General features: G+C 56.8%; 1 protein-coding gene across 2 annotated transcripts in view; it reads right to left on the reverse strand.

Annotated features, from left to right (window-relative positions):
* Nucleotides 1-734: 734 nt before the first annotated feature.
* KIF21B (kinesin family member 21B) overlaps nucleotides 735-22,358 on the reverse strand; it is a 50,191-nt gene continuing 28,567 nt past the window's right edge. Inside the window, exons 16-35 of one of the 2 annotated variants that reach the window (XM_047840181.1) lie at nucleotides 22,070-22,177; nucleotides 21,536-21,604; nucleotides 20,903-21,135; nucleotides 20,386-20,533; nucleotides 19,946-20,140; nucleotides 19,741-19,842; nucleotides 18,337-18,502; nucleotides 18,076-18,127; nucleotides 17,833-17,890; nucleotides 16,861-17,066; nucleotides 16,708-16,782; nucleotides 14,830-14,943; nucleotides 13,057-13,095; nucleotides 10,954-11,090; nucleotides 9,835-10,015; nucleotides 8,484-8,648; nucleotides 8,031-8,148; nucleotides 6,775-6,945; nucleotides 6,034-6,233; nucleotides 735-4,892 (exon numbers count right to left, since the gene is read on the reverse strand). In XM_047840181.1, the coding sequence (XP_047696137.1) occupies nucleotides 4,838-4,892; nucleotides 6,034-6,233; nucleotides 6,775-6,945; nucleotides 8,031-8,148; nucleotides 8,484-8,648; nucleotides 9,835-10,015; nucleotides 10,954-11,090; nucleotides 13,057-13,095; nucleotides 14,830-14,943; nucleotides 16,708-16,782; nucleotides 16,861-17,066; nucleotides 17,833-17,890; nucleotides 18,076-18,127; nucleotides 18,337-18,502; nucleotides 19,741-19,842; nucleotides 19,946-20,140; nucleotides 20,386-20,533; nucleotides 20,903-21,135; nucleotides 21,536-21,604; nucleotides 22,070-22,177 (2,592 nt within the window). In that variant the 3' untranslated portion in view covers nucleotides 735-4,837. The remainder of the gene's footprint in view (nucleotides 4,893-6,033; nucleotides 6,234-6,774; nucleotides 6,946-8,030; nucleotides 8,149-8,483; nucleotides 8,649-9,834; nucleotides 10,016-10,953; nucleotides 11,091-13,056; nucleotides 13,096-14,829; nucleotides 14,944-16,707; nucleotides 16,783-16,860; nucleotides 17,067-17,832; nucleotides 17,891-18,075; nucleotides 18,128-18,336; nucleotides 18,503-19,740; nucleotides 19,843-19,945; nucleotides 20,141-20,385; nucleotides 20,534-20,902; nucleotides 21,136-21,535; nucleotides 21,605-22,069; nucleotides 22,178-22,358) is intronic. The other variant, XM_047840183.1, reaches the window with a different exon arrangement.

Consider the following 22,358-nt stretch of genomic DNA (forward strand, 5'->3'; position numbering starts at 1 on the left):
TCTCCCGGGGGGAAGAGCCCATCACAGGTTTGCTTGGCATCGTCTCACACTTCTTTTTATGTTGAAAGTAATGAGGCTAACAGGCAGAGGCAGGATTTTAGGGCCTTAGGAAAAAAAGGGAATATTAGTTTTTAAAAATTGAAAAGCACTGATCTAGAAACAAAAATCAAGACCACCGTGGAGCTGTTTTCTTATACGAGCTTTGAATGTTTGTCTTCCCTTCGTAAGGGGCAAGAGAAGGAAAGATGTCTTGTATGTGTCACACACGGCAGCCTCCAGGCTCTAGGAAAGGCACTCGATGCGTGCGTGAAAGGAAAACGGGTGCTGTGGTCGGGAAGGTCTGGGTTCCAATCCCGGCGCTGTCTTTCCTAGCTCAGATCCTGGACAAGTCACTTCCTCTCGGAAACTTTCCCATTTCAGAAAATGAGAACACTACCTGTCACCCAGGGGAGCGAAGATCTAAGGAAAAATGCCCGAAATAGTGCCTGGAGTACAGCGGGTGCTCATTAAATGCTGGTGCCCCCTTTGCAGCTAATGTACCCATCCCAGGAGACAACATACGGAGTCTGCAGGCAATGCAACACTCTCAACACCGTTTTTTAATTAAGCCCCACACTCACAGCCCAGGAATTCTCACCCAGAGGCCTGCCCCACCTGCCTAGCACCAACCTCCCACCCCAGAGAAGGGCCGCCAGCTAAAAGCGGGCAGTTCTCGGGGGCCACATCACGACAGATGATGGTCATTTGGGTTTTATTGAGGACAACTTCTTTGAACACACACATCCAGTCTGGGAACAGAAATGTACAGCATGAGGCTTAAATAACTTTCATACACTATGTACAGTCGTCTGCAGAGGTACAAAACATATATACATCTTGTGCTAGCCACATAGCGAGGAGGGCCGGAGCCAAATGAAACCCTGCAGCCTGGGCAGGGGGTGATCACTAGAAAAGAGCTGGTGGGCAGGGCAGGGCCCTGATTCACTTCAGGGGTCTTCTCTGACCCTTGGCTCTTCTTGGAGTCGTTCCCACTTCCCTGCAAAGCTCTCGGGACAAGGGTTCAAAAAATTGGACTGGGGTACGGTAAGGGTTGGGAGCTCATCTGAGTGCCGGGGATGGGTAGGGGGTGGGGGATAGAACAAATATGCCACAGAAAACAGAACTTTCCTTGTAGACTCTGTCCTCGCACATAAGAGGGCAGTGAGGGATCTGGGAGCCAGGAGAGGAAGGCCAGGCCCAGGGAGGCCTGTGGGGCCAGTGGCCAAGCCCTGGCTCCTGAGGCCGGGCCAGGAGGCTGTGCTAAGCTAAGAGAGCAGTAAGCAGTTTCCTGTTTGGGATGGCAAGCGGACAGATGCCACAGATTTGGGCCACTTGGCGGGAAGAGACTCACCGCTCTTGCAGGGCAGGCCCTGTCCAGACAAACACGATGGTGAACACATCGGGCACAGGCAGGCGCTGAAGAGGCCAGGGGCTGTGCCTGCACCCAGCCCAGGCTGCGTCCGAGGATGCCCCCAAGAGTCGGCATTGTCCGCGTGATGGAAGAGAGCAGGGCGTTTCTGACTTCACAGCAGCGGCCTGCCTGCGTCTCCACCACACTGGGTGGCGTGAGAAAGTCCCAGCAACAGTCTTCCCTACGGTGGTTTTGTGCTTTAAAGCTGCCCTCTGCCCAAGCGACACCGCCCCAGGCGGGCAGCAGGGCCAGACAACCAAGGGTTGTCCTCGGTTGATGCTGTAGTGATGGTGGGTGGGCACGGAGCCCACTCCCAGATCCACACGTGTCCCCTCCCAAGGGGCTGAAGGTGGCGCCGTGACCACGTCAAAGGTTTGGGTGCGCCTTTCCTCTTCCTTGGCAATCTCCAAGGGCAGCTGCAGGGGCTCCCCTGGGGAATTCTGGCTGTCGTGGACGAATCGGCCACTCAGACGAAAGCAAACACCGAACTGGTTAATACTGAGAACAGAGCCCGGCGCAGGACTGTGCGGAGAAGGCCCACAGGCGGTCAGCTTCAAAAGCATTCGAGGGGGCTCGGCCTACATGACAGGCACTGTGGCTCTGGGCTCCTTAGGCTCAATAGGGTTGGCACCCAGTCCGGGCTCAGACGTTTAAAGATCTGGGGCGTGGGGTCGAGTGAGGGAGCTACGCATTCTGATGTGGCTGGGCTGGCGTTGGCCCAGACTCAGGGCTGCAGATGGGCAAAGAAAAGTAAGAAGCAGTATGATGAGCCCAGAGTCAGGACAAGCCATGGGCCGAGGCCTGGTCTGAGTGAGGGCAGGCCCCTCCAGACACAGACATACCCAGTCTACCTTTGGACAGAACCAAGCTGGGGTGAGCCTCCCGGACTCGGGTCTGCCCAGGCCACCTGCCACAAGCCTTGCTATTGTGCTCAAATCACAACCGTTTTGTGCTTCCAACCTTTAGGATGTTGGGGGCCTGCCCCCTGACTATGTACCTTGGACATCCCTGAAGGAGTAGGCAGAGACTCCAATGCTCTTGGAGCACAGCTTTTGGAAGGGCTCAGGGCTCCCAGGGGACTTCAAGTTTCGAATCAGTGATACTCGCCAGGACAGCAGAGCCAGCCCGCCATGAGGTAGCTGAGCCATCAGAAACAGCAGGAAACGGGCAACGACGCTGAGCACCTCTCGCAGGCCGTAAGGTCGTATCTGGCGCAAGACCGGGCCTTGCAGCTACAGTACAGTCGCCCCAGGCTGGGGCCTCCCTGGCCCATGGGGACAGTGCAGTCTTTTGTGTTTCTACAGTTTGTAAACAGTCATGCAGACAGATTCTTTCTTACAGGTTGCAAGGTTGAAGCTTTCGGATCGGGTGGAGAGAGGGTTGGGGAGGGGGAGAGGTGCTTACTTCCAAGTGGCTGAGGGAGCTGCCGGGCACCCCTGTGACGACTGGAGGAGGAGGGATTTCCGGCCATTGAAGACAGACTGTCCCCGGCTCCTCCGGGAGGCCAGTACTCAAGGGTATGTGCTTCAGCTGACCCAGACTCCACCAGCGTGTCCAGCAGGGGCCACTAACAGCAGGACAGCCTTCTTAGTCCTGCGGGCAGCTCTGAACAGGGCAGAGGCTGGGCTGGGGACTCAGGCCCCCACAGGTGTTTTTCCCTTTCACAGCTAAGACCGCCTCCTCTGCCCAGTGCACCGGCACACTCCCACGCCGGGGACCACACAGAGAGGGCTCCGATCCCCTGGGCAAATAGGGAGAGGCACAGAGGACAAACACAGAGCTACCTCTGGGAAGTCTAAAAGTCACTGCATATCTCAGAACAGAGTGGGGGCTCCTGGCCCCCTCACTGAGGACAGGAAGCACAAGACCAGTTAAGCACTGGAAAAACACTGTGGACGGGTTGGGGCCCAGGAATGGAGGGATGTCCTGCAACTCCTTCCAAGGCCCAGTCCTGTAAATTCAGAACTGCCCCAACAGGGGGCGCGGGAACACGGATTTAACCACATCCTTGGAGCCTTGACTCCACAGCCCCAAGGCAAAAAGAAACTAGGAATTCCCCTCTTCGCTGCTAATCTAAAGGGGAGGACCTCTTGCCCCATGCCAGCTTTAAGGCTTGAAAATGTCTCTCTTGAATAGCCAGAGAGAAAGAGGCTGGAAGGACTCCCTGCCCAGTTGGGGTGAAAATACAGGTGAGCTGGGGAAGGGGCTGGGCCATCCTCACCATCCAAGCCACTTCCTGGTAGACACAATCCTCTGAGCTGCTTCCTACGTGGCCCACACGGGACATTGGGAACGGGGGACCCCTGGCCCTGGGCTGTGGGGCGGAGCTCCCCCGCCTTTGGGGGGCAGCGGGCATGAGACCCCGCGAGTGAAAAGACACATGTGGTGCCGCGGGCATGGCTGGTGTAAGGCTGCCCAGCATGGGTGCCAGGCCCCGGGGTGGAGGAAGGCACTGAAGCATCAGGCGGCCTAGAGGTCAGGGGTGCACTAGAATGGTCCCTGGGGGCAATGTTGGGGACAGGCCCGAGCTGCAAAGCAAACAGAGGAGGTGGTCCTGGAGGGGCTGGTAGGGCGGATTCCCTTTGGGAGTCCCGACCCCCAAGAGCAGAGGGAAAGAACACGTGGGGAGAAACTTCAAGTCAGTTTCCAGGAGGCAACAGCAAAAAATAAAAATAAAAATAAAATAAATTAAATAGCTGAAGTATTTCTGACTATCTCCCCAAAGGAATTTTTTCTAGCAGCTCTAACCTTGGCCCCGTTGGAAAGGGACCCCAAGGAATCGCTGGGGTCATCTGGGAATGGCTGTTGGTGGCCAAGGGGCTAAGGGTCAGCCGCAGGGCCCAGCTGCCTCCACCTGGTTTCCATGGTTACCTGAGGACTATCATTTTGGGCTCAGAGGCAGGTGTGGTGGCTCCAGAGGCTGCATTAGGGGAGGTAGGGGGAGGCCTGTTCATCGGAGGGGGCGCAGCAGGGGCTGGAGACGCTTCACCTCCCCTACGGGGCCCCACCACTGGGCCAGAGGCTTGAGGAAGGGCATGGCCAGCTCAGCAGGAGAAAATGTGGCCAGAGGGAGGGCAAGGGGAGCCTGAGGGGCTGCAGGGAGAGAAATGAGAGGGAAAATGCCCTTTGGCTTCACAGCTTAAATTCCCCCCCAACCTCCCTCTCTCCCCAAGAGGCAGGGGCTGGGGGAATAGTATCCCATAGGAAGGTCAAGGGAGGGGAAGGATAACAGGAGAGGGGCAACACCCGATGCCCACACCCTCTGTCCCTAGGGCAGTTGGCCCCGTCAGGCCACAGCTTCCCTTCTGTGCTGTCCAGGCTGCCGGGGGCCGAGGGTCTGGGGGCCATCCTCTGAAAGACAGCCAGGGTGAGGACTGTTGTGTGCTCCTAGGGTGGGCCACCGGGTAACCGCCGAACACTCCAGAACTTCACCGTCAGGTCACTGGGGTGGAGGACAGAGAGGGACTGGTCAGCGATCGAAGGGGGCCTGGCTGGCTACCCCCGAAGCAAAGGATGAGCCAGATTCCCCAAACTCCCCAAATGTGGCTGGGGCCAAAGGGCAAGCATTGTTTAGGATGAGGGCGGACTGCAGGGGTGGAGGGGTGGCTGCTGGGCAGAGGGAGAGGGCCTGTGCTCTCAACGTCCCCAACAGAATTCTCATCATGGGTTTTCGTTGGTGTTGTGTTGTTTTGTTTTGTCCAGGCCTGGCTGCTCCCCCCTCTGTCTGCTGCCACCTGGCACCCCTCTCCTGGGGGTCTGTCCCACTGGTCATGCTCGGAAGAGGAGGGTGGGAGGAAGAGGGGCAGGCAGGGCATTCACTCCAGGCCAGGCAGGGCGTGAAGGGAGAGTAGGGAGGAGGAGTAAAATAATCTCATACCGTTGAGAAGCAGCTCAGACCGAAGTGGAGAAAGAGAGGGAAAAGGAAAGAGGGGGGAATGAGAGAGGAGACGGGAGGGGAGTGTCAAGGCAGGGTGGTGGCTCGGCCCTTTATGGCCAGGACCCGGCGAGGAAGGCAGGGGGTGAGTCCGGGGACGTAATTCCACACCTTTACCCGGCAGTCACTGTTGGGGGAGAGAGGCAGGGAGGCAGAGAGGAGAGGCAAGAGGACATGGGGAGGGAAAGAGGGGAGAGAAGGGACATGGTCGGACGAGAAGGAAAAAGAAGAGACCCCTCTGAGGAGCTCCCCTGTGGGACAGAGGGCCTGGCCATCCCCTGGATGGGGACCAGAGCTGGGGCGGGAGAGAGGCGAGTCCAGGGGGTGGCAGGCCTGCTCTGTGGTCTGAGATTCGTGGATGGGGGAGGGGGGGTGTAAAGACAGCAGGGTGGGGGCTGCTCTGTGAGGGGCAGGAAAGGCTTGCAGATAAGGGGGTGAGTCCTGACCTGAGGCCCAGCACCTTCCTGCTCCCCTGCCCCCGCTGGGCACTCTTTGAAGGCCAGCACAGGCTAGCAGGCGCTGTGGGGTCTGCTCCAAGAACCGAGCCTGTTAGGATAGCTGCAGGAGGGCCCGAGGCTCCCCAGCCTGCCCTGCCCACACCGGGGACCGGGGTGGGGAACAAAAGCAGACCTCTCTGCCCAGCACCCACCTGGAAGCAGTGAAGATGTGCTTGGCATTGGTGCAGATGGCGTTGATGGGGCTGTCGTGACCCCTGATCTCTCCGATGGGCGTGAAGTTATCCACGTTCCAGACCTTGATGACGCCCGCGCGGCAGGCGCTCAGCAGCATGGGGCGGCCCGGGACAAAGGCCAGGGCACACACCCAGTCCTTGTGTGCATTGGGGATTTGCTGCGGAAGGAACAGCGCCAGTGAGGGCTGGGGCCAGTGCTGAGTGGGCAGAAGCCAGCAGAGGACCCTGTGCCACGAAGGACAGCTACCAGGATCCCCTCTGCCTCTGAGGTCCCCAGGTAGGCATCACTGGTCCAGGAGGCAGGCCAGGCGGGCCCATAGTAGGGATTGCAGGGGCCCAGAGATGGGTCCTTTGGTGCTCCCCCATCCCGGGACAAACCCAAGATCCTGCACTGGTGGAGAATTCTTCAGCCCTCCCAGGGTTAAATGCACAGGAAAGGGAACATGGTGACTCAGCTTTAGAGTCAAACCTAGTGGCTGAGAGCAGCCCCCTTTCCTGAAAGCTGTTGCGTAATGGGGAAAATCGGGGGGGGGGGGGCGGTGCTGCAGGGAGGCAGGGGAGTGGACACAAAGGGGAAGAGGGTGGACGACAGGAAAGCTGAGGAGGCTCTGGCCCAAGACCCTGGGTCCCCAAGGCCCTGCCTGGACTGGGGAACAGCCCCACTCTAGCGCCCCCCCCCTTCCCTTCCACCCTCCATACCTGGATGAGCTCCTGCTGTTCCAGGTCCCATTTCTTGATGCCATTATCCCGGGAGCCACTGAAGAGGATGTCTCCCTGGATGGCAAGACACTCGATGCCATCATAGTGCGGGGGCTCAAAGTTGTGGGTGGGGCCAATGGTGCCGGTCACATACTCGCCCAACTCGAACATCTGCAGGAGGAGAGGCTGGTAGGGAGGGCCCGAGGGAGTAGAGACAGAGGGAGGAGGGCCAGGGCCAGGGCCACCCCCCTGCTATCACACAGCACTGTGGTCCCAGGAACCCACAGACCCAGTTTGCCCGGCCCAGGGCAGTAGCCACTGTCCTGGGGGAGAGAGGTGTCCCCAGCAGGAAAGGGGTCCCGGAGGAACACTGCTTCTTCCAAGGACAGAGGCCTCTGAAGGCTCGGGTCTTGACCCTTCCTAAGGGGACTGGGGCAAGGGGTAGGGGGAGACTGGCTGAAATTAACACAGCTCAACATGCAGCCGATCTGGAGAAAGGTGGGTTTGGGGTGTGAACCTCCTTTTAAATTCCTTTTATTTTGTAATAAATATTACTTGTACTTTAAATAGAAACATTCATCATAGCACCGACCACCCTCTGCTTCTCCACCGCTTTCCAGTTTCTGACTGTGTACATATAGCTTTCAATGATGTAATCGGGGAGCAAACGGAATTAGTGTTGTTTTGTATCCTTTGTGTTTTGTTCTCATTTTATCATTTTAGTAGGTGCGCTGCAGCCCATTCAGCAGGTTTTCCCTAATTTATGTGACTGCTATTCGACCCTTGGACATTTAGTGGTTTTAAATTCTTCACCATTTACAAAATATCGCTGCCATCTACTTTCTTTTTTTCTTATTTTTTTTTTAATTTTTTTTTCAACGTTTATTTATTTTTGGGACAGAGAGAGACAGAGCATGAACGGGGGAGGGGCAGAGAGAGAGGGAGACACAGAATCGGAAACAGGCTCCAGGCTCTGAGCCATTAGCCCAGAGCCTGCCGCGGGGCTTGAACTCACGGACCACGAGATCGTGACCTGGCTGAAGTCGGACGCTTAACCGACTGCGCCACCCAGGCGCCCCATGCCATCTACTTTCTGCACACACCTGCTTGCTTCTTTGGGGTGATTTCTTCAGCATAAATCCCCAGAAGTCTCATTATATTTCATGAGTATTCCCAAGGCGACGGGGTGGGGGGAGCAGGCAGAAGAAACGCAGAGAATGCCCCCCACCCCCTGCCCCAGGCGCAGAGGGAGGTACCTTAACGTAGTGGTCCTTGGAGCCCGTCACCACCAGGTCGTGCTGGCTGGCGGTCTGGGTGACCGTCAGGCACATCACAGGGCCAATGTGGCCAGTCAGCTTGCCAACGGGCTGGAACCTGCGGGTGGGGAGAGGCCCGCCAGTGGGGGGAGATAGATCAGAGGGAACCCTGGGTTGTGGTGGCCGGTTCCATCCTGGAATGAATAGATCTGGCCAGGGTACTCTCCCTCCCTCAAAACAAGATGAACAATCTAGACATAAGCTGTCCTGGGTCCCAGGGATCTTGGGGAACACAGGACCTGCATCTCAGAGCAGGGACACAAGGCCGACAGCACGGGGAAGCAGAGGACCCCCGGGTCCTGTCAGCCCTGGAGTGTGGCACCCAGAGCCGCGATCAGCGTACCCACCTCCGCCACGCCAAGCCCCCTGCTGCCCCCCACGCATCTCCCTGACCTGCTGAGCTCCCAGATGCGGACGGCATTGCCCGAGGCAGCATACAGCATGGTGCCTGAAGGGCTGAGGGCGATCTGGTTGATCTGATGCTCCCCCTGAGCGCTGGTGATAGCGCGGGTGGATGTGGCAGCACAGGCGTCACCTGAGGTCACCTGGCCCGAGGACCTGCCACAAGCAAGGAAAGCAAGGTCAGAGATCAAAGCGGTCCATCCACACAGGCAGGAAACCAAGCAAACCTCACTCAGACCAGGCCTGATAACCCAGTTCTTCCAAGAAGTCTTCCCTGACCGACGGAGAGGAGCCAAGCTCCTCTTAGAAGTTTCTAGTCTGACGTGGGGGAGACCAATGGTGATAGTGCCACTCCCCACCCAGCAGAAAAAGACGGTAAGACTCAGTCAGGGGACTGGGTTTGAACCGGGGTCTGGTGGAAAACGCTTAATCTTTCTGAGTCTCAGTTTCCTCCTCTTTAAAAAGAGGTGATAATACACATTCTATTTCCTGCGCTTCTTTGGTTTTTTAAAAAGACTACTCTTAGAGAAATTACAGGATCACAGCAAAATTGAGGGAAAGGTTTCCCATATCCCCTGCCCCCACGCATGCACAGCCCTCCCCCCCTTACCAACATCCCCACCAGAAGGGTGTGTTTGCTACAACCGACGGACCCAAATGGACACATCATAATCTCCTGCCGTCCACAGCTGACCTGAGGGCTCACTCATGGTGTGAGGTTTGGACAAATGTGTAATGACCTGTATCTCCCATTATAGTCTCACACAGCAGAGTTTCACTGCCCTAAAAATCCTCTGTGTTTACTCTTTTGAAAGGATCAAGTTAAATCACAGATGACAGCTTATAACGTAAACACAGGGTGAGCAAGACTTCTGTTAGGAAACAATTTCACTTTGCAGGAGCCCTTGTCTCACTTCTGTCTCCCGCACGTCTGTCCACCTGAGACCATCAGGGTCGGGGATCAGGACCAGCTCTGGCGACTCATTTAGGCAGCTAGGTGGCCAGCGCGGCTTTGGAGTCTGCTGCCATCTGCTGGGGCCACCCTGATTCCCGGCTCCCCTTTCAGACTCACAGGGGGCCGCCCAGCACACCCCAGGACCAGGGCCCGGGAGGCTGAGATGAAGCGAGGGGGCCAAACAGTGCAAAGGCTCATTCAAGTTGCTGCCCTGGACGCTGTTCCCTAGCCCAGGGATCTCACTTTGTCCCCCAGATTCAGGTCAAATCCATATGACTATAAGGGCCTCCCTGTCCAAGTAGCTGGACTGGGCTATACTGAGTAGGTCACCAGGGCTGAGTGCTGGCACCCAGCCCACCACCACGAGCCAACTGGGGGAGTACCTACGTGAGGGTCCGAATGCACTTGGCGGAGTCCCGGATGTCCCACACCTTGATGTAGGAGGTAGACACGGAGAACACAAGCCCGGAATGGCTGCAGTACTTGATAGACACCACGTTGTTGGGGTGGCCCTTTAGCGCCGCGATCTCCTGGCCCGTGACCAAGTTCCACATCTTACAGCTGCGGTCTGGAAGGGACAGGGAGAGAGGCGGGGGGGAGGGCAGATGTCCATTAGCAGGAGCCGGTCATGCACGCTCCCCCTGCATGGGGGTTGTGGAGGATGGGGGAGACGGTCCACAAACATCCAGAGGGAGGAGCCCTAGGTCTAAGGGAGAGAAAGATGGGCTCGTGCATGCTCACGTGGTTTGTGTGCGCCCAGAAAAACCCCGGCGAGAAGTCTGTTAGAACTTTAGGCCAGGGTTTCTCAAGCAAACTCTATACAAAGACCAGAGTTCTGTGTGTGTGGCCAAGGTGCCCTGGGCTAAAATAAAATTCTTAAGCTTTTGGTGTCTATTCCTACAATTGCTAATAGCTGACACGATCAATGAACAAACGGCGAGCAAATCTTACGGAGAAAACTTGGAATCAACAGATCACACCTGGATTGACAACTCGGCCCCTTCTCGCCGTGCAAATATATATGTATATGACTGTCTTTCTATTGACAGGTCTACTGCAGAACTGTTCTTTCTGCTGGTAAGACTTTTCTGATTTTGTTGCCGTGATTAAGTAATCGTGACTGTGTGAGGTCCCACTGCCAAGATCATAGGGATTTCTTAGATGAAAGTGCTGGGGTAGATGTCAGGGGGTAGTAGTGTTGGGGGACTGGGATGAGGAGACAGGGTGGGGCACCTGAGAAGCTTCCTGGAATTTCTGAGGAAGCTTCAGAAGGAAATGCTGGATGGAGCCACTAGGATGAGCTATGAGGGGAGACTTGGTCAGGGGCACCCAAGCCAGGGATCCTTGAGCCAAGGCAAGAGCCATGAGACAAGGTAGCAAGCAAGCCGACCCCACGTCCTCAACTCCTGGGGGCTCTGTGTTTTCATCTTTACAGCCCACTCTGGCAAAGGAAGCAGGGATGGGTGTGAGACCTAACCCTACCAGGCCAGTCTGGGTTCTACTCACCTTTGGATCCTGTGAACAGCAGCTCATCCGTGGCGTCCAGGCAGAGGATGGGCTTGGTGTGGCCCTCGGCCATGGAGACGCACTGCAGTGGGGCTGTCCTCGCACCCTTGGCTCCTCCAACGGGGGTGATGATGCCCCTTCCCAGGAGAGAGGGAGAAAGGGGGCACCTGTCAGCCGGGAAGACTGAGGCCGGGTTGAGTGAGGTACACAGATAAGAGGGGGCAGAACGGAGAGAGGACTAAGGCCTAATGAAGGAGACCCCAGAGACTCTGGCCAAATGCCCTCAGTGCCTGAGAGCTGGGAATAGGCTGTGCAGGTGGGGAGGGCCTGTCTGCACAACAGCCTGTCAGTCACCATCTTGAGCACTTCTGGGAGCAAACCGTGTGCTAGGCACAGCAGGAAGGAGACGTGGGCCCTGCCCATGGGGAGTTGCCATCTGATGCCCACCCGACCAGATCCTGAGACGTAAATGCACGGACGCCCCGGCGAGGCAGGGCAGAGGCCCAAGGGCTGCACTGGCTCCTGCAGCAACTATGACTCCTCCCTGCTGCTGCAGTTAACCCAGGGTGAGGTGAGGGGTGCAGAGAGGGAGGATGCTCGGGCTGTCACCCCCCCAAGCACCTCGGTGTCATCTGTCAGTGACTTCTGGGGCTGATAAATGCACACGTGTGTGCAAGTGTGCACACATACACTCCTGCCCACCCATGAGCCCCTTTTGGACCTGCATGGTCAGACCTGTGACTGTCATTTACAAAGGCCTAATTTAATCCCTTTAGGGGCCCTCAGCTCAGCTCTGGGTTAGGGATGTCGAGGCCCCCTGGGGAATGAGGCCACATACACCTGGAGAAGCACCTCCTCATTTCCCACGAACATTCTGGGAGGGAGAATAAGGCTTGTCCTCAGTGAGCAAGAGGATTTTGCTATGCCAGCCTGCTGGAGGTTCTGGGGATGTTTTTTTTTTCTCAATGAGGGTCTTTTGGAATGAGACCCTGGCCAAGTTATGTGTAAGTCTAAAAATATGTTTTAGTTCTTTTCCAAAGAGAACAATGATCCTGACAGTGATGCCGTGGCCTGTGGGCTACTGAAGTGACCAGTGTTCTTCCCACAGTGCTGGTCAGAGCCCCCATGGACTCAGCCAGCCCCCCTGCAAGGATGGCAATCAGGCAGGGCCAGATGCCAGCTGGATGTCACACACACGAGCCCCCAAAGATACCTGCTTCGGACACTGGTTTGGGCCCAGCTGTGTGGCTGGGAAAAAAGCCCAAGACTGCTGTGGAAAGTATATCACAAGGATAACCCTCTTTAAGGTTATGAGAGAGGCTGGTAGTCTGGCTAGCTTCTCGCGGTGGTAAAGCCTCGCTCCCTGCAGGCAGGTTTGCAAAGGCATCAATAGCCCGGGCAGCAGGTGCAGTGAGCAGTGGGCACTGGGAGAGCCGGAGGGGGCTCTCCGCCCAGCAGGAGCTCAGGCCCACCAGGTCCTAGGACATGCTCCTCGTAGTAGGGTGCTATGCTGGGGTAGCTGGAGAAACTGGCCACTGGTCATCCCAAAGCTGGGAAAGGAGGTCTCCTAGCACCCGAGGTCCACGTACCAGGAGATGTGGGCAGCAGGCACCGCCCCCCTTGCTGCTCTTCTCAGAGCCAAGGTCTGAAATGTGCACCTCACTGGCACAAGCTGAGCAAGTCATAAGGATGCTGGGGACGGCCACCAACCCCTGCCCAGCTGGGCCCTACAGGCCCCCAGGCTTTCCACAGCCTTGCCCCCTCACCCTAGCCCCTCAGCAGAGCTCGGTCCCAGCCCCAGACAACCCCGGGCTCCCATGCTCTCCCCCTCCCTGCCCAGGTGATAAGAAGAGAACAGTGCCTGTGGCAAGCAACTGTGCACCCCTCCCCAAGCCCCCAGCTCCAGCCAGGCCTGGCCAGTCTGAGGCCACGCAGCAACCCTGAGAGGGAGGAACCATGGGGGAGGGAGAGGCAGGCCAGTGGGGAGGGCGGCATGCTGAGGACTCAGGTGTGCAGGCGGGAGGGGAGGTGGAGCAAGAGGCAGAGAGGGGACAGTAGAGAGTGAGAGCTGGGAAGCCAACACGGGAGACATTCTGTGTGTACCTCAGGACCTCCGACAAAGAGGAGTCGCTGTCATCAGACCTGGGGAGGGCAGAAAATTAGCTGGATTAGGGGAGAGAGGAAAACACACGAAGGGATGGCAGAGGCAGCAGCAGCGTGGAAGGTCAGAGGGCAGGTTATTCTCTTCAAGGGCAGCGGGGAGAGGCAGAGGGCAAGGGCGCTAAGGGAAGCAGGAGAGGAGGTGGGGAGGGGCCGGCCGCCAGGGGTCCCTCAGCTAACAGGGTAGGAGTGAGGAGAGGGCCACGCTCCAGGGCGACGTTCAGCTCGTGGGTCATTTGCTGGTTCCAAGCCCCTGGCTGCCCCATCGTACAAGCTGGGAACACCCTGCCCTGCCCCAGCAACGTTCCTACATGCCTGAGGCCAAAAGCCATGCCTGATCCTATCTACCCCCTCCACCCCCCACCCCCGGGAGCTGGCTTCTTCCAGCGATTCCTCAGGGACTTATTTACAAAGCCCACTGTCCCCAGCAAGACCGCTGGGATGGGCCTAGGAGCTGAGTCTATACCATGCCTGGGCCCCAAGATCTGGTCCACTGGACAGGGCCAAGGTCTGCAAGACAACCAGGCTGGAATGGCCAGAGTCCCACCTCCATGCTTCCGGAAAAGGGACCTGCTGACTGTAAAGGTATGGTGGGGGTGGGGGCACCCTGGTGGACCTGGTCCAGGCTCCGTACGCTCCTTCGGAAACGGAAACTGAGCCAAGGTGGGTTTGGGGAGGGAGCAGTATTTTGACCCGGCAAGAGACAGTTCTGTGGAGAAGGGCTGATGTCAGGTACCAGGTGCAAGAGCTAGCACTTTCTAGCCTGGGCTGCCCTGAACAACAGCGCTGCCGCCTTCCTCCCTGCCAGGGTAGAGATGCTTTTAGGGAGCCAAGAGAAGAGCCCTCTCAGAGGCTGCAGAGAGTTGCAGAGGGCTGGGGCAAGGTCCAGAGTGTAGGGAGCACAGAGAGGAGCACGGGGAGGACAGGGTCCCCCCTTTCCCAAGGCAGAGTCCCACTGGGAGGAACGTATGCTGGAGCACGTCAGAGGCCCCAGGTTCTGGGCCCAAGTCTGCCACCTTCTAGGTAAATGTCCTTGGGCCTCTTTAAACCTCATTTCCTCTTCTGTAAAATAGGGAAGAGAGTTCTCATGGTTGATTATAGTCCACGTGAATCACATATATGAAAGCAGGGTGCACAGCGAAGGCACTTTCTGAACGCACAGGATTGCTGTTAATACCCACTCGACTATCCGTAGTCACAGCAGCCCAGTGGGAGCTGAACACATCAGTCGGGCTGATCCTGCCATGTGAAGGCAATTAGGGAGTCCCTTTCTGCTGGGACAGTGCACAAGGGCCACTGGGACCTCGCCTGAGCATGTGTGGCAGGGAGGGAGTGGCTGAAGTGCCAGGAAGGGGCTTCAGAGAAGAATCCAAGAGTCGAAGAATCAGCAGAGGATTCAAGACACAGTTCTGGTGAGGCCCTATGGGGGGGGGGGCCTGACCTGTGTGAACATCCCCACCTGACTGCCCCCTGTCCCTGTGGCTTCCTTCTTGCCCTCTCCTGAGGTCCCAGCATGCTGGGGGCGGGGGGGGGGGGGGGAGGAAGGGTCCACAGTTAGAATAGAAAGAACAGAGACACCAGCAGAAGAGCTTCAGAACCTCGTCTCTCAGAGGGGCTGGAGCAGCGTGGTCAGGGTCTGCCGGCTGCCCCAACCCTGCCTGCGTCAAGGATCAGCCCACCTCTGCAGTGCCCTCCCTGGCCCGCCCTGGCTCTTACTTGTCCAGTGCTGACCCTTGGCTCTGATTACTGGTGAGACGAGAGAAGACGTTACGGTCGTTGCGGGGCCGAGTAGGAGGGGACGAAGGGGGCGTGAATCCCACATCTGTGGACCTGGCGAGTGGGGACACAGCAGCATCTGTCAGTGACCACACCCCCAGCCCACAGCCTCACACGCGCACTGTTTCCCGCACCACCTCTGTCTTGGTTCTAAGGCCTGCAGGGCGGGGCCTGCTGTGCAATGATCCCGGCTCCGGGTTAAGCTCCTGGATGCCGTTCTGAAACAGTCCATCCTCATTATTCATGGCTTCTGTATCTGGGAGTTTACTTGCGCATTAAAATGTATTTGTGATCCCAAATTAACTCTCACAGTGCTTTGGGGTCATTCCCAGACATGGAGCAGAGCAGCCAAAAATTCAAGTCCCCAGATGCACACCTTCTCAGCAGAGGTCAAATGAGGCGTCCCTCTGCCTTCTTGCTCTCCTACCGTAAACAAGTGGCCTTCTTGTGGTCTATTTAGGGCCATGTTTTTTGCAATTTTGTGCTTTTTGTTAGTGATTTCACTGCTTAAAATACCCCCAAAGCATAGTCCCGAAGGGCTGTCTGGCACGTGTCTAAGCACACGAAGGCTGAAATGTGTCTTATGGAGAAAATACATGTGTTAGAAAAGCTTCATTCAGGTGTGAGTTACAGTGCTGTTGGCTGCAAGTTCAATGTTAATGAATTGACAATATATATTAAATGGGATGTCTTTAAACAGAAACACACATAAAACAAGGTTCTATATCGACTGGCTGACAAAAATGTCATGACCGGAAGCTCTCCGGAACCTACCCCTGAATCTCCCCACAAGCAGTGGGTCAGTATTAGTTCAGTGAACTAATTCCATGTTCACAGTGACTAGATAGAACGTTAAGTACCATGAATACTGAGGATTGACTGTATCGTCAGGGAAGGGTCCAAGACTTCACTGTACCACCCCATTGCAATAGCCCAACATTTCCTCTCCTTGGAAAGCTGTCATCGGGTTTGACCTACACCCTCCCTTCCTTTGAAGGGTCTTCATGAGTTCAGCCTAAAGCCCTCAGACCGCAGCTCAAGTGTGTTCTCTCAGTTCCCGGGTGAAGTGATGATGGTCTGTGAGGCCCCTAGTAAACAGATATCCATGCAACTCCTCCCCACTGAAGGCCCCCACCACAAGCCACTGGTATGGGCATCTGCCCCGGCTTTGGACTGGAAGGAGGGCTGGGAGCTTGAGCAAATCCTCCTGCCTCCCATCAGGTCGCGTGGTGGCAAGAGGTCATCTTGAGCCCCTGCTCTTCTAGTACAAAGCTGTATGACTTGGAGAAAGCATCAAAGCTCTCTGAAAACTAAGTGCATGCCAGATGACCCCAGGAGGCATCTGGTGACCAGCAGAAGTTCTGTGGGTCATAGTGCTATGAATGGCTAACCAATCAGAGACTTGGCCACCATTCTGCAATCATTTCCTGGTTTTTCTTTAAACTTCTACGCTCCTCACATGACAAGACTTTAGAAAGGGCTGAGACCTCCCAAGTACCCGTGGTTATGAAAAGGAGCTGAAGCATATCAGTACAATGACTAGTTGAAGCCACGACAAAGCCACCAATGTTGAGCTCGTGTCAGTCAACAGTTTTGGGCAGCAGGCTTAGCCATCCAGTTCAAGGTGCTTATGGAGATGATATTTCCTGAGCCCATGCCTGACAGGATGGGAAAGGGGCCACTGGGGGAAGCTGAATGACTTAGTCAGACCAGCCCAGATTAAAGTATGCCTGATTATCTACAGAGTAGAACATCACAGCGATTCATGCATCCAAGGATGGCAGTGACTCTGGTGCAGGTTCCGGAACATGCTCTCACCTAATGGGCTGCCCTCGGTCATACGACTTCCTTCGGGTCAGTGGTGATGTCTCCGTGGCTCGAGACTGCCGGGGGCTAGAACAGAAGAGTCCAGTGAGGCCCAGACCTAACTCCCTGCCCACCCTGACCCACATGGCTGGCCCTCCTCCTTACAAAGTACTGCCTCTGGTGGGCAGGCTGATGGTGCGTGAGACCTTGTCCCGGTAGTAGGGGTCTCGTACGGAGAAGCCCACTCCATCCTCTTTGATCTCGACAAGGGAGGCCAGGGACTTGGTGATGTTCTTGGTGGAGATATCCAGTGGGGGACCCAGGCACTCGGCCGACACAGCCTTCATTTGGGCAGACAGCTTGGGCTCACCCTGGGAACAGAAGGACTGGGGTGAACCAACTTGCCCAAACATAACAGGAGAGCTGGGAGAATTCTAATGAAGGAAATAGTGCCACTTGGCCGATGGTGAAACCACTAATGGAAGATCCAGGTGAACACCACCCAGAGACCATCTCTCAAGACTTGTAGAGAATCCAAAGCAACTGAAAAGGTTGTACTGCCCTTATTTGGACTCTGCACACACAGAATGCCCAGACTGACCTCTTTCCTGGTCACCAGCTAATCAGTTTATCCAAAAACTATGCACAACTCACTGTTCCCAGTCTGCAGTCCCTACCCTTCTCTCCTTAATAAATTCTTTTTCTTGGTTCAGATTAATAACTGACCCCTCACTGGTAGGTGAACTCCCCCATTGTTGACTCCCATACTATTGAATCAATAATCTGCATGCAGAATAGCTAGAGGTCTCAAGTTAGTCTTTGACTCAGAGCATGAGGCAGAGTCTGGTGGGGAACGGGGCAATTTTTGAAAGCAGGGCCTCTAGCTCTGGTGACATCATTAGGCTGTGACTCCAGCCATTTCTCCCACCTTCCACCTATCTCAAAAAGGGTTGGGTTGTAACCAGGGTTACATATCCGAGCACCTCCCAATTCCAACCCAGGGCATCTCCATCCCAGCTGGAGGCAATATTGTTGGGTCAGGGCTGGGGGGTGGGGGCAGAGCTACAGAAAGACAGGAGACCAGGCTACAGGGAGACTGGCCCTGCTGCAGCCTGTCTGCCTTCCTATGGGGCTCACCTTGAACTTGAAATCATCATGGCTGGTGGAACCCTTCATGGTGAATGACTGGGAGAAGCTAAGGAAGAAGCAGAGGGAGTTCAGGATACTGAGAGCCTGTCCTCTGGCTCTCTGAGCCTTAAACTCGTGGATTCCAAAGAGCCCCCAAATCTAGGCTTAGCCCTGGGACCCTATGGCAACCCCCACCCCCAGCCCCACGTTCATGCTATGAGCTGTCCTCTCACTCATGACTTGGGAACTCACCTCCCCTCAGAGAACTCTGAGATCTCCTCATCTGTGCTGGCATAACCATTCTCTGTGGAAGGGAGGAGGGATGAGTAATGAGAGGCCCCAACAGAGTGAGGGGAGAAGGGATGGCCTCCCTCCCACACCTCACCCAGTGGGATCAGACTGGGACTTCTGGGAGAGTTCTGGGGAGGTGAAGGTCCCCTTGCCCCAGGGAATGGAGCTAGGAGCACTAGAAGAATCTAGGAGCTTCGAGGCCTCTTCCCACACCCACCATACCCTGCTGCACGTTGTAGATGAGGGCCTGCAGTTCAGGGTGTGTCTCAGCCTTCTCTCGCAGGGCATCCAGGAGCAGGTGGTTCTGGGAGGAACCCGCTATGTCTGTCTGCCTCAGCCGTCCCTCTAGCAGCCGGATCTGGGCCTCCTTCTGTGCCACTTGTAGCCCCTATGGGCAAGGAACCAGGCCAGGGGTTACCATTCCCAGCCTGGCTTTGTGGGCACCTTCATCACCACCCTCAGACAACCTGCTCCCAAGGCACCTTGGAGGGTGGCCCTCCCAGACATCACCCGTGTACCTGCTGTCCCAGACCTGGGCTAACTCCTAGACATCACCCTCGTACCTGCCCCAGACCAGAGATGCAACCCCACCCTTCTAACTTTCCCCGTGTACACATGTCAGGAGAGGTCGCCTTAGATACGTTCCCCTGTTATGCGCTGAGTTGTGCCCCCACCCTCCCAAATTCACATGCTGACAGTCCAACCCCCAGGACTTCAGAATGTGACTGTATTTGGAGATAGGGTCTCTAAACAGGTAATTAGGTTAAAATGGGGTTCTTAGGGTGGGCCCTAATCCAGTATCACTGGAGGCCTTCTAATAAGAAGACATTAAGACACAGGCACACACAGAGGGAAAACTGCACGAGGCGAGAAGGCACTCGCTTACAAACCAAAGAGAAAGGCCTCAGAAGCAACCAATCCTGCCGACATCTTAATCTTGGACTTTTAGCCTCCAGAACTGCGAAAATCAATCTGTGTTGTTTAGGCCACCCAGTCTGCGGCCCTTTGTCATGGCAGCACTAGGAGACTAACACAGTCCCCTAAAACACAGAGTAGAGCTAAGAGCTTAGTGCGAGCAGAGCGGGTCTCCCCACCACCTTGCCAGACACTCTACATGGTGTCTGTCCCCAAAGACCACAGGCCCCAGGGGGAAGGAGGCCCATCCCCTGGCCAGCTGTCAGGGAGAGAGGACAGGAGCACAGGACAGGTTGATCTGATGTCCGAGTGTAAATCTTCCTGAGTGGAATGTGGTCTATCTGTTTCCCGCTGCCCCTGTCCTGACATACAGATACATGCTTCTCCCAGCAGACTCGAGCCCTGCTGTGGATGGGCCTGGACCAGACACGTAGGGTCACTTCTAATGGAGGCCCTGCTATGTGCCAGGCATCATGCCAAGCCCTTTGCATGCATCATCTTGTTAAAGCCACGCAGCAAGCTAAGAGCTTGCTATTGTCATCACCCCAGCTTTACAGCTTCGGAATCAGAGGCTCGGGGGTGAGGCGGCTTGCCCTAGCCTGTAAGTGACGCAGCTCAGGAGCCAGGCCTGTGTGCTTCACCATGAGGGTAGATCACGGAGGCGGCTGTGACTGCTGGGCCCCCCGCCCAGGAGGTGAGCTGCTGGCCCACCTTGTCAATGGACGCCTTGAGGAAATTGTCCAGCAAGAGACGGGCTTCGGCCAGGGAGCAGGAACTGATGACCACCGATGTGTCCGTGGAGTCCAGCTCCTCCTACGATGGGGAGGTAGAGATCCCTTGTCACTGAGACTGTCCCCCACCCCCCTCATCCCTTCTGCCTCCGCCCAGGCCAGGCCAGGCCAGACCCTGTGGGCACCTTGGTCTCCTCCAGCTGCACGATGGTGGCCTGGCAGTCGGTGATGCTGTCGTTGATGTAGTCAATGTTGGCTGCCAGCACCTCGATCTCCTCTGCCAGCTCCTGCAGCCCCTTCTCCTCCTCCGGGCTCTCAGCCTGCAGCCGCTCCCGCTTCCTCCGCAGCGCCTCCTGCAGGAGGAACAGCTCCTCCCTTTTCTGCAGGGAGGGTGATGGAGGACAAGCCTCAGGTTGCTGCCCAGCCCTGCCCACAGCTCCCCCCAGGTGGGGTCCCTGGGTCCCCCTGCACCTCCGGATTCCAGAGCAGGCACAAGGAGCGAGCGGAATGGGGATGAGAAGGTCTGATGAGCTGGAGGAGTCAGAAGTGGCAGAGGACAGGCGGAGGAGTGCAGACGGGAAGGAAGGGGAGACGGGAGCCCCAGGCTCCTTGTGGTCAGGCCCACCTTGATGAGCCGCTCCATGTCTGCCTCCAGGTTGACAATGGTCATCCTCTGCATGACGATGTCAATGATCCTCCGCTCCAGGGACTGCCACTTGAGCCTGGCGGCCTTACTAAAGCTCTGGCTGGCCCCCTTCTTCTGGAACTTCTTTCTGGGAGACAGAGGCAAAGGGAATTGGTTGGGAACACTCCCTTTCTACATTTCCCTCCCCCACCCCCAGGTTCTCTATAGTATTTTGTAATTAAACAATGTTAATAATATGTTCTTTTGAGGGCAAATGCATGTTTTTTATCATTTTATTTCATCATGAAAAGTGTACTCTTTAATCCCCATCCCCCCACCACCTGGAAGGGAGCACTCTCAGCCTCTGTAGCTCCGTGGTCCCCCTCAGCCCTGAGCCAACGGCCATGGGGACCCATCACAGGACCACACTTCCCCTGAGCTTGCCTCTCTCTGCTCCTGCCCCCGTATTTCTGCCCGCTCTGCCCACGGAAGCCAGGGTACTGCCCGCCTGGCTCACCTGGCGGGGCGGGTGCCGTTGACGGCAGGCGCGGGGTGGTCCCCCAAGAAGTGATTGATTTTGCGGTTCCACTGGCGCACGATGCTGGAGACAGAGCGGGCCCCTGATTCGGCCTCAGATGAGGTGGTACTGGCTGACACCTCAGCCCCCGAGTCCAGCATGGGTGGCTTCGGTCCTGCACGCCCCGCCACCCTCTCAGACATGGGCTTGGCCAGGCGCCTCAGTGCAGAAACCTGTGGCCAAGAAAAGAGGAACCCAGTGAGCAGGGCACCCGGGGACCTGTGAAAAGGCCCAAATTGGGGGGGAGGGGCCGGAAGGGGAGACTACAGGAGCTGCTCCATCCAGGGTGAGCTTGGGACTGAGAAAGAGCCAAGGGCTCTCTGTTTGATATGAAATAGATACAAGAGACTTCCACCTTTTGAATTAAGGTCTCAGGCCTTTGGGACCAGAGCCTGCAGCCTGTCTTCAGGCCTCGGCCCTCTTGTTGAGCAAGGCCCTACAGCAGGCCTCGCACAGGCTCTGCTCCACCGTGTTTGCTGAGAGAAAAGGGAGAGCCAGGGCCACTGCCAGCGGGCACTTGTTCCCTCCCGGCTCTGGAGGAACTCAGGAGAAGGGGAACTGTGTCTCGCTCACCTCCTGGGTTTTCCTCCTCAGGACCATTTCCTGCTGCCGCTTCTGGGACTCCAGAGCTCGGATCTGAAACTGTGGGTGAGAGAAGGGGGTTGGGGTCCACACTTTGGCCCCGCAGCCTGGTCTGCCCACCTCTGTAGGTGACGGCCTGGCTTTCGGGCTGATTCCTGTGTAGCCAAAACTTATTGATAAAAGGGGACGCGGAGTCTGGTTCCCCTTCCCGGAGGTCACAGTGCAGACCCTTCTCTCTGTGCAGGCAATTCCCTGAGCCTCTTCTCCACCACACAGCAAGGGATCCGGGACTAGGGGGCTTGGGGCTGGATGCTGCACAGTTCCGGCTCTGGATTGCTGGTGACCCTGGGCAGGGTCCTGCCATCTGGGGATCGGGTCCCCCATGCCCTGCGCCCCCCACCCCCAGACACTAGAGGGGCTGGACCAGAAGCCTGCCGTGCCCTGGCCCTTCCATGCCCTGCTGTGGGAACCGAGGGGCAGCCAGGCACACAGGGAGGCTGGGGGTCCCCAAGGGCTGCCCCGCACCTCCTGTCGCCGCTGTTCCTTCTTGAGCTGAGCAATCTCCCGGTTCCTCTTAGTCTCCACCAGCCGCCGCCGCTGCTGCTCTTCACGCATCTGCTTCATCAGGGCCACCTGGGACGGGCAGGCATGGCAGGGGTGAGGGGGTCTGGGCAGTGGGGGGCCCATACCCTCCGGGGAGCAGCTGGCTCTGGGGATGTTGGGCAGGGGTGGTGGCCCGGGGCTCAGGGGTCTGCCCCTCCTCTTCCGTGGTAGTTGAAGCTGCCCCATGCCCGGGCAAGCTGCCAGCCCAGAT

Source organism: Prionailurus viverrinus, chromosome F1 (assembly GCF_022837055.1).
Source record: "Prionailurus viverrinus isolate Anna chromosome F1, UM_Priviv_1.0, whole genome shotgun sequence".
Taxonomy (NCBI): domain Eukaryota; kingdom Metazoa; phylum Chordata; class Mammalia; order Carnivora; family Felidae; genus Prionailurus; species Prionailurus viverrinus.